The 12143-nt window shown below is 28.5% G+C and overlaps 1 protein-coding gene across 5 annotated transcripts in view; it reads left to right on the top strand.

The window, feature by feature from the left end:
• Positions 1-12143, top strand: part of LOC111621543 (UDP-galactose translocator-like) — a 37849-nt gene that overhangs the window by 9529 nt on the left and 16177 nt on the right. For all 5 annotated transcript variants that reach the window (XM_023363705.1, XM_023363704.1, XM_023363706.1 and 2 more), the window contains 2 exons: positions 6014-6135; positions 11268-11515. In XM_023363705.1, coding sequence (XP_023219473.1) covers positions 6054-6135; positions 11268-11515 — 330 coding nt within the window. In that variant the 5' untranslated portion in view covers positions 6014-6053. The remainder of the gene's footprint in view (positions 1-6013; positions 6136-11267; positions 11516-12143) is intronic.

Genomic DNA, 12143 nt, shown 5'->3' with positions numbered 1-12143 from the left:
AGATTAGAGTTGTTCTTGGTTTGTTCTCTTACAGTATGGAGGCATTTCGATCTAAACAAACAAGATAACATACATGTATTAGAGTTTGGAGAGAATTTTCATTCGGAATTTTGAAGTAGCTGTATTTCAAACTAACTGAATTCCTTAACATACAAATCTCTATATCCTCATCCAGTTAAAAAGTACAGTTTTGAACTAACAGGATTTTGAGCTAAGTTCAAATTAACAAGGATTTCCTGTATTTTATTTTAAACTTATTTTCATTTATCCATTTAATAAGTAACAAAATTTAATCTATAAACCTCTTGCATTATAAAATTTATACAGCTACTTAATTTAGATAATTTTGCTGAAAATAGCATTAAATATACCAAAATAAGCAAAAAAACCAATATCATCTAAGTACTATACTACTAAATTTGTATCAATTCAAACTTCTTGAATTACATAAAATATACTTATTTCTCCATTTCTTGTTTTTTACTGTAGTTTACTGACCACTAAAAGGTGACATAACACTGATATGCACAATATAACACCTTTCTTATTTCAGCAATGTTTATTCTGCATTACAAATGTTTTTGTCTGCATTTAGAGGCCTTCAAGTAAAAAAGCCATTCCATTTATCAAACATTTGAAAAATGGAGAAATTCTACAAGGATTACGGATTTGGTTTTTAAAAATTTACATTCTAAATTAACTGACATGGATTAATTCAAAATTGTAAAATAAAGTAGAAAATTAATATTAAAATAAGGATAAATATAAAAAATAATAAAATAAAATATGATGCACTTTCATGCATTAATTGAAAAGTTCCAGTTTATTAATTAACTTTGGTGACACAACTTTATAGAATTACAGAAGAGGATAAAACTACATAGTTTCAATGATAAAAGTTTTACATAATTACTTTTTACATTTTATATTGATAATAGCTCTTTTTTTCTCTAAAAGTGGTACTGATGTAGTGATTTTCATAAAAATATATTGAATTGAATACAGTTGAGTTGAAATGATAACACTGTTCACAGGTGCTGTAGTCCATGCAGAGTGCAACACTTTATGGACTACAGTATAAGTTTGACGTGCGAGTCTGTAAATGTTTTCATTTTATTTTGGGGTCACTGTGCTTGTGAGGAATTCATTTTGAGTAAAAATATCTCATGATACAAATAAGTGAGTTCACAACTTTATGCATAGGCATAGATATTGTTCATATGCCAATATCTTACCATTTTTGTTGGTTATAATTGAAATCAGAAATTTTTCTGCATGCCACTAATATATTTATATCTACTGTATATACACAAATAAACAAAATGTAAACTTAGGTTTATTTATTTTAACAGGAAAAAATAAAGTCAGTTTAGAGTAGGATCATATGTTTAAGAGTATATTTATATTCTAATCATAATTATTGTATGACAAAAATATAGGAGCTGGTAAGATTTAATTTTATGAATCTCATTGATTTTTTTTAATCATCAATGGTCTTATCTGATGTTTTTATTTAATTAGAAAATATTTAAAGTTAACTTTATCTGTTATTTTATTTGGAAATTATTGAGAGAAAAGTAGAAAGTTACTTATTTATGCATTTGAATTGCATATTAATGTGTAAGTCAACATATATAATTTCATATATAGATATTGATCAGCTATGTAAATATCATAACTATAGTTTTTATTTTAATCAAAGGTTTGTAATAAAGTTTATAAAGGTTTTTCAAATAATTTATAATAAACTTTAAACAAAGTAACAATTACTTTTACTATATTATTTTTAGTTTTATGAAATATATTGAATGTTGAATTTTACAGAAATCATTTTGTATTTATAATTTTAATAAATTTAATATATTAAATGAGTACATTATCTAAAAATTTTTGAAATTTAATCTGGTTTATCAACCAAGTTATTGTATAATGTAAGATAATATTTGATAGTTTAAGTGCATACTCTAATCACCAAATTTTTAACAATCTAATGAAAGAAATAATTATAAGACTTGACTATATTATTTTAGCTAATTCCATTTTAATTTTTTAACTAAATTAAAAAAATTCAGTGATAGAAGAATTATTGTATAGTGCTTTCAAATGTTTGTGAATTTTCATATAATAAGCACTGATGATAAATCTTAGAGATGATAGAACTAATGTATTTAATATATTTAGTTTGTTTAATAAATACATATATAAGATAAACATGGAACACATTTGTTTTTGCTGGTTTGTTGATGATAGTGGTGTTTTTTATTGTTTAATAAAGTTTTATGTTTTTTTCTAGACTAATTGGATAAGTTATTTTATTTTACTCATTACTCTTTAGTAATATTACTACCATAAATTTATTGTGTGCTATAAGGGATGACTAATGTATATTTTTATCAACATATGTTTGAACTATGCTTTCTAGTGAACTGGTATCATTTTTTTCACTTTTATTTTTATTTTATTATTTATTATTTAATTTATTTTTATCTATCTATCTATCTATATATATATATACATATATGGACGTGTGTGTCCTTATAGTTCACTTTTCAGCCAAAACTACATATCGCACATGAATGGTGTTTGTATGTGGTAGTAGCCCCAAGTCTCCATTTGTGCACTATGGTGGTTGCGTCTCGATAGCTATAAGGGTGCAGGAGATATGTTCTTGAAAGTGGAAGATTTTCTATTTCAATTTTAAAAATTTTGAAATTCGAATTTAAATTCAAATTGGTTCGATTACAGAACAATTGTAAATGTTCCAGAAAATTGATCAAATTGAAAATAGTTCGTTTGACTGGATGTAAAAATTCTCTAATTAGTCTGGAAATGGGGGACCTAATTCTTGCATTCTGTAAAAATGGGTAAGATTGGCTATAATGTAATTATCTTAATCTTCACTATCATTACTTTTTGCCCACAAATAAAAACCCAGCGAAGTGGGTTCTTGCAGCTAGTTTAATATATTTTTGAAACTGATTTTCAGAAAACATTACTTTCGGTAACAATAAAAATAAGGATAGAAACATCCTTATTATTGTTGTTGTTGTTGTTAATTATGAATATTTCAAAATTTGTGTGTCTTAATTTTGAAACTTATTTTCAAATTTGTCATTATCAAACAACTTTTTCTCCAGTCTCTTTTAAAATATATTAATCTATTCCAGACAAATAAAAAATAATTTTTATTTTATAACTAAACTGAATATTGTAATTATTATAATTTATGTAATTTAATAGATAATGGATGAGTTAAAAAAATTTTTTTTGTATTTGCACTACTGATTGATTTTCATGAGATATTGTAAAATGTTTACAATAATTTTTACTTAGTTATTTATTAACATTAAAATATACAAAATAATTGAAATTTTATATAATATTTACATTATATTTTTATAGCTGTTCTGAAGATAGTCAGGGCCTGCATAGGGCACTGCATAGGGCCAAAATTGCTAATTTGGCAATATTTTTATTAAAATGGTGATAAAAATATAATACTAGCGATAGCAAGTGGCAATAAAATCCTAGTCTGCTTGTTTTGACATTCAGCATAAAATTGAATTATAAATCACTCTTCAGGAAAAACAGCGAAATGTCAAGCTTCCTTACAATGGGAGTCCATGCACCACACATCTAGCAATTTAATGACATCACATGGCAAGTTCAGGAGGAAAAGTAGGAAGTGACATTAAGAACCAAAGATAGTTTTGTGCAACACCGCCCAGCATTTCCACATTGGGATTTTTTTATTGACTGACAGAAATTTTGGAGAATTTTTTTGGGATGACCTTTTGGCTGCAATTTGAGAAAATTGTAGACTTAGCAGCAGTACTTGACTGTTGACACTGTGAGCATTATAATGGAAAAGATAGACTAAAAAAGTTTATCTTTGCAAAAAATTAGTGCTTTCTTGTATAATTTTTTATGAAAAATTATTTATCATTACAATCATAAATTTTGTGGATTTGGACATCAAAAAGTTTGTTTATTAGTGTCCCATGGTAAAAATAGGTCATTTGTGATATCAACTTTGATTTTATTTTTATTAATTAACATATTACATCAACATATTACAAGTTTATAATTATATATGTAATCTTAGGATGTTGGCATGTGCTTAAAGTGTTCTTTTAATTTTAAAAATTTTTGTGTTAATTTATCAGTTTAACGTTGTACAACAAATTATATAGTATGCCTATTTAATTATTTGTGTGAATTAATTTGAATCTTCCAAACTACATAGTAATAATTATTAATTGGTTTATAAATTGTTTTATTTTGTGTGCAATAATTTCTGGACAAATCTGGGTCCTGGAAATATTCTTTACTCCTGAATTACACTAAATAAGAGTTTGAGGTTCTCCTAACTATTCTTCAGATGACATTGATGGAACTGCTTCATCTTCCAGGATTAGGTGGTGGTTGTATTTTGCCTTCTCAAAATGAAGTCTTGACAAAGTTCATTTTTGGATCCATTTAAACATTTTTGTTCTATTTAATTGCCTTTATCTCTCTTCTTTCTTTACAAACTGGATCTTTAAAACATCATATGTCCAAAGAACTTCTGATTTGTGGAGTGTTTTTAGGCTGGATTGCTATCACACAATTCTGGATTATCAGGCTACTTTTCACAAGTGGCTGATTACTAAACATTCCAGATTATTGGGTGCCAAATAAAAAAATTCTACTGTGATAAAAAAATGGAATAATTATTCTATCTTTCTATATACTGTGTATAATATAAAGAGCATTTTACATATTATAATAAGTGATGTAACGAATATTCGGTTACTATTTGGTATTCGGCCAAATACCGAATATTTAATCACTATTCGGCCGAATACCTAAAAACAGGAATAAGAAATAACAAAATCACAGTAAATTAATTATTTTGATATTTAGATTTAATGTTATCGGGTTGGTGTTGCTTGTTTATATTCATTTATAACTTATAACATACACAAAATAAAAATGAAAATAATAATAGTCACATGTATTCACAATTTATAATTACAAAGATAAGCACACATGCACACCTATTCATTTCAGAATCGTCGCACATCTGAGGTCTGACCCTGCCTATCCTTTTTTTTAAGCGTTCATCTTTGCTCTTCCCTTTCTCTTTCCTCTATCGCTCTAGTTCATGTATGCTTACGCATACATCATAATATGCACTCACGATACTTTCGATTCATCACTTTTCCATCATAGATTTTCCATTTTACAATTATGTGACTCATAGCCTGGTGATAACAGAGAAAAGAAACAGATAGGATGTTGGTATAAGTCACAATTATGATTTCATAGGTTCGAGACAGCTTGGTAGCCCAAATGGCCCCAGCCTTTTTCCCGTGCACGCTAAATGACTTTCATTACAAGCATTTAGCTTTCCGAAGTTTATGACAATTGTTTGGCATTGACAGCCGTGAATTTCAAGCCAATAAGCTTCCTCGACTCGTTCGAACATGTTATCAACTCAATTTCATATTTATTTTCACATTTTCACTTTGCTGTCCTTCTCTTTTCTTTTTCCGTTATTTACACGTTTAGGTCATTTCATTGTTATCCACATTTGATATCATCATTTATCACATACTGCCATGACACTCTTGTCTGTCTGCTACAACTGTCAAGAATTAACGCGATTGGCAAAGCATAGTGACAGCAGGCCAATAGAAAGCAGAGTCCTTGCCATAATGCAGTTTGCGCATCAATTTTCGTACGTGTGTTAATCAAGCTGAATAGTTTGGCCGAATATTTGGCTATTCAACCACGCTCTTGGCCAAATATTCAGCCTGAGGCTGAATATACTATTCGTTGCAACACTAATTATAATACAAATCATTAATTAAATAACCTTTTTTAAGATTTTAATTATATATAATTATTATACTTTGAAATATATGTATTTTATTTATTTTAATAAAGTATTAATTAAGTAGAAAATTAATTAAAATTACTTTTAAGATTAATTAGAAATGACTAAAGAAATTGTTTTCATAAATTTCAGGCATTAGATTTTATACATACAGTATTATTTGTGATTAGAAATGGCAAATTCATATAAAGAAACAACTGTGTTGATGATGGATTCAAAAACTGATGCAACACTTGTTGAACATTTGAAAGCAGGTAATAAAAGTACTATATTTTATGACATCTTATTTCTTAATTGCTTACTAATTATATTGGTCAAGGTCAAAACATGTGTCAAAAGTTTTGTTGCTGGACTTAAAGGATGTTTAAAGTGTGTTTGAAATTAAATATCAAAAATATGTTTAAAAATCAATATTTATTTTTTTCATGTTAGATAAAAATTATCAGTTTTAATCCAAAATTTTGAAAATAAAATTTCCTATTAAATTGACTAGATTACTTTTTATAATTTACAAATTTTGATTTTATAGGTGATTAGATGATTATATTACTTTCTAACAAATAGAATTTACAAGTGTATTTTTGAATTTTGTTTTGAGATATGCTAATTTTTATAACATTAGCATCTGATTACAGTATCCAGATTACAATAAACATTTTATTCTATTATACACTATATTGAATATGTCCTCATAAATAAATGATACAAATTTGAATAAATTGATATAATTTTTTAATAAAAAGTGGAATGTCAATGCTTAGGATAAATGCTGGAAAATTAGAATTCATATTTTAAAACTGATTGCTCTTAATGTATAGAAATATCACTATCCAGAAATATTTAACTATGATATAGCCGTCCTTGGTTACTTACCTCACCGAATGAGGAGACTTTCAATGTCCTTGTCCTATATTCTCCCACTTACGGCATTCAGCCTGCATTGTACAATTCCAGCGAGATATATTATCCTGGTATACATGATATATATATATATCATGTATACATTAAACGATGAAAAAGTTAAACGAGGCAGTGTTAAGCAGGATCTTATTGTGTATGTGTCTATATATATATCCTCGTTTAACATGGTCTGCTTGAAGCCTTAAAAAAAGCTCAAAATTTACGCGGATTCAAATTATTGTCTTTTCATCGATTCCTATATAATATAATTATTTACGAACATGAACCAATTAGAAAAAAGGTGGCAATTCATCATAGTGCTGTACTTCCCCTAAATCTATATTTTTGTGCAATTTTGGAAAAAAATATAGCATTATGGATGCCATAGGCAATATCAACTTAACAAGAATTTATTAATTAATTCTTGCTTAACAAGAATTAACTGATAAATGCATGAACGAAGTTAAGTGGAAGAAGTTATGGCTGAAAGTATCTAAGAATTCTCAACGAGAAGAGTCTATAGCTCTATTGTTTGGTTGACCAAATTGTCAACCTAATCAATACAGCAAGACTAGGAGATGTAGACGAACAGGATATTGAGGAGTTACTGCAGGTTTCTGGTCAGAGTCTTACCAACGATGACCTTCAAGAACTGGCAGAACAAGGAATTCATATAGAAATGGAAAATAGTGGTTGTGAAAACAAAGAACCCAGAGAATTTCTCTACAGATTTCCTTAGTAAAAGTTTGGTAATGATAACTGAAATCATTGATCAAATTGTAATGAATGATCCAGATCTTGAAAGGAGTGCAAAAGCAAAACAAGGTGTTTTGGATGTGATTTCTTGTTACTGACATTTGCTTAAGGAAAGAAAAAAAAAAAGCTACAAATGAAACTACATAACTTTATTGCAAAAGACAAAAATTTTAGAAAAGCCAGGACTTTCGTCACAAAAAATGAACTTTACATTTCTGTGTGCATATGTTTGTATGTTATTTAACAAGTAATAAAAGTACTATATTTTATGACATCTTATTTCGTAATTGCTTACTAATTATTTTAAATTAAATATAAATATTGATCAAGGTCAAAAACATTTCTCAAAAGTTTTTTATTAAAAAATTTTGTTGCTGGACTTAAAGGATGTTTAAAGTGTGTTTGAAATTAAATATCCACTAATTTGCATATATTATTATGCAAATTAATATAAAAACAACTTTCCTTTCCCTATTTATTCTGTGTTAAAATTACCTCATTTAATGCTATTTCGTTTAGCGCAGGGGTGTCCAACCTTTTTGTTTCTCTGGGCCGCATTGGAAGAAGTCAAGGAGTTTTGGGCCACAAGTATATATAATATATACTTGTGGGCTAATATACAAGTATATTTAAAAATTAACATGTCTAGATTATAATAATAAGTATTAAAACATTATCGAGAAAAAAAGGATATTTTAAAAAATTACTTCTACAGACAATTTCAATTTTTACTTAGAAATAGATAAATTCATTTATTATAAAAGTGAGTTATGAAAATTTATTTGAAAAACACAAATATTTGTTTTATTTGGGTCTCTAATTAATAAAAAGCGATGAAACATCATTTTAAAGTGCATTTTTATTAAATTAATATAATTATAAATAATATGTAGCCAAAGAGCCAAATGATATTTTTTACGTCAAGCAAAAAAAAGTAGCCACATTTGGCCCAATGTAGCCAAATCTTGCAACGTTGGAAGAAATACTAAATAAAGATGGAGCTGTGAATCAAAGGATTATAGACCCAAGTGCGGAAAAAAGAGGCAAAAGACAAAAGATAAAGAAGTGAAAAAGGTTGAAAAATTATGGGTTTCTATTTGTTTAACAGAAGATCTATTTAACGTTTCTCACTACTACATCTTTTGTCCTTTCTCATCTTTCCCTCCTTTTCCCAAATTCAGGTCTATAATCCTTAGAGTCACAACTCCAAATTTATTTAGTAATCATTCCGCATTCACACATCTCAAAGTATTTGAAAATATTTTTTTACATTCAAAAATAAAATATAAATAAAAGTTTACGGCTTTGTGAAACTTTGAGTTTATGCCGTTGAAATAAATAAATAATAAAAAAATTAAATCATTTCTCGGTTTGTTTACACGTTTATTGGGCCGCATTGGAACTTGCCTTGGGCCGCATGCGGGCCGCGGGTTGGACACCCCTGGTTTAGCGCTTTGTCATCTAGGAATGCATCCCCGCGTTAAGAGGGGTCTTACTGTACAGTAATACCGCGACTTACGCGAAACCGGAACAAGGAATTCATATAGAAATGGAAATTACTGTCTATTCCAGTAATAAAAAATATGGTTTCCCATTAGTAAAAGCTCTTAATTTTAACCTTAATATAATCTTGACTTTTGACTTAGACCTTAAGATCAAGGGTATATCTAAATGTAAAATTTCCTGCTCTTTTCATTTCCGGGGTCAAAAATGTGTGTTCCCATTGAAAAAACAGACTTGACCTTCAAAATGATCTTGAAGGTCAAGGTCACCAATTGATTGCCCCCTTGACACCCTACAACTTTTGTCTATACCTTTTTCCAAAATAATGAGATCCAATTAAGATATTTCATTGTTTCAAGATAAAAAAAATACACCCTGTATATATATATATATATATATATATATATATACATATATATACACACACCAAATGACTTGCAGATTAAATTGGGCTACTTCTCCACTATTATTTTTAATTCATTTCTAAATGGTAGGCATTAGGTGCCATCTCTTACTAGATTTAATAATTAAATTAATAATTTATAAATACTTTAGAATATTCTGAAAGAAACGAATTGGCCTATAGTGGGACTTGAACCTGCAACCCCACTTACTGTGTGGATGTATTGCTAGTTACATTACCCAGACCAATTTTTCCTTCCAGAGATATTTAACATAATATAATCATAGTTTAATTTTATAATTATAACATACATAATCATAGTTAAATGTGTGTGGAAAGAAAGATCAGTCTGGAGGCATGGGTATTGTAACTGACTGCATTGGCATGGCAAGCAGGAATTGCAAGTCTGAGTCTAATTCTTTTCTTCTGGAATATTCTAAATCATCCAGAAAAATTCAAAAGTCTTTAAGGAATACTTTTTGTTTAGTAATGGTTCATAATATAGAATTAATGCCTCTTCATATTTTTCCATCTTTGTTACTTTATACTGTAATGGTAACCTTCACATCTTTACAAACAGTTTTAACTTGTTTTAGTGCATGTTTGTTATAGGTGTTATGCCTTCATCCAATTATTATATTCTTTATCTTGCTTGACATTATTTATTGAATTTCAAATTGTATATATAGCAATCACATGTATAATATTACCTTGATGTAACAGAGGAAGAAAAATACTAGAATAGTTAAAATTTATATTCCACCTGTTGTGATATATTTCTTTTTTATATATGTAAAATAAAAAATATATATACAATGGTGTTTCGTATAACGGATGCTGCGAACAACAGACTTTCCGTTCGGCAGTTACATGAGGCGAACAACAGTCTTTCTGCAAACAAGTATGAATGATGTTTCCACTCTTTTGCCGTTGCCAATGGAAATCTGCATTTTTTATAATATATTAGTATTATTAGAATATATTATTAGTATATCTGAAGTACAGAGCTCCTGTTGGGATTTGGCTTGCTCCCTTGTTTATTACGTACATCAGTGCAGGGTATTTACATTTATTCAAGTGTTGTGCAAATCATGACTTCTAAAAAAAAACAGAAAAGTGATTTCAATTGAAACAATGCAAGAAATCATCAGGAGTGAAAGTTGACAAAAACTTCCTTGTCAAATGGGGATAGGTTCAGGAGTTTACCAACACTCATTATCCAAACAGAGCTGAGGCCAACAGGATCAATGATCTCTACAATGACACTCTTGCCTGTCATTTCCGACAGGTGTTGAAGAAGAGAAACAGACCACCTTGGACATGTTTTTCAAGAAGCCAGCTGCCAAAAAACAAAGGATGGAACAAGAGGAGTTGACCTGCAAGCTCCGGTAGCCTCTCCTTGTTCTGACTTCGATTAAAAAACAATAAAAAGAGACCTGCTGCAATGTGTAAAAAGTCTGTATCTGTATGAATGTGTAAATAAAGTGTTCCTCCACCTCCTCCTCAGAGCATCTGACTACTCAGCATAATTGGTGACTGCTCCATTTTCATTTTTTTTTTTTTTATTTTTATGGTACAGTATGGTTATTTTATGCTGCAGAACGAATTATATGTTTTAACATGTATTTCTATGGAAAAATGCATTTCATATAACGGACGTGTACCTGGAACGGATTAAGTACGCTATACGAGGCACTACTGTATATATATAATTATTTGTTTATTTATATATAATATATGGAATACATATTAAAGTATAAATTGGTTTTTAAAAAGCTTATATTAATTATATAAAGATACTTATAGATTATATTACTTTTTTAGGCACTCAACAGCTTTTAAAATATACTTCACTTGTTACATTGACAGTACAAAATGCTGCATTAAATTTAACAATGAGAATGGCAAGAACTCAGAAAGATCTTTTTATGGCAAGCACTGCAGTTGTTATGGCTGAAGTTATAAAATTGATCACTTGTCTTGCTTTAGTATGGATAGATGAAGGAAGTTTTTCTAAAGCCATTGTGTCAATTTACAGGACAGTGATTAAACAACCAATGGACACGGTTAAGGTATGTAATGTTATATATGATGTCACTTAAAATTTATCTTGATTTAGTAACAGGAACTGTAAACAATAAGATTAAACTAATATGTAAATTTAAATTTTATGATCATTGTATTAATATAAATCAAACAGTTATTTTTTTCTTTTTCATATTTAGACTGGATCCAAATTATAATACCAGGAAATATTAAACCAGTATTTTCATTAGATAGAAACTAAATCCAGACTATATAGATTTAACAGAAAATATTGTATCATTACAGTAACAGTTTTGAGCAATCATTAAGAACAGTGTAATTATTGTTTTTTGTTGAAGAAATTTTCCTTTCTGTGATTACCTTCCATACCTCAAATCTCTCAATTAAGTAGCCAAAAGTAGACATAAAAAACTTGCACACAAACTGGAAATATATACAGTAATACCCCAAACTTACGCAATAGGTGGGACCGAGCGATAATTACGTAAGTCGAATTCGCGTAAGTCAGGGTATAATTTCCCATATAAATACATACAAATAATTTTTAATTGGGGCCGGAGACTAAAGAAAACAATAATTTAGAAAATTTTTAATAAAATCTTAGATAATACCCTGCAACCCCACTTACTGTGTGGATGTATTGCTAGTTACATT

Source organism: Centruroides sculpturatus, unplaced genomic scaffold, assembly GCF_000671375.1.
Source record: "Centruroides sculpturatus isolate CEXI.00-Female unplaced genomic scaffold, Cexi_2.0 scaffold272, whole genome shotgun sequence".
In the NCBI taxonomy this organism is placed as follows: domain Eukaryota; kingdom Metazoa; phylum Arthropoda; class Arachnida; order Scorpiones; family Buthidae; genus Centruroides; species Centruroides sculpturatus.
This window is presented reverse-complemented; position numbering and strand designations above follow the sequence as displayed.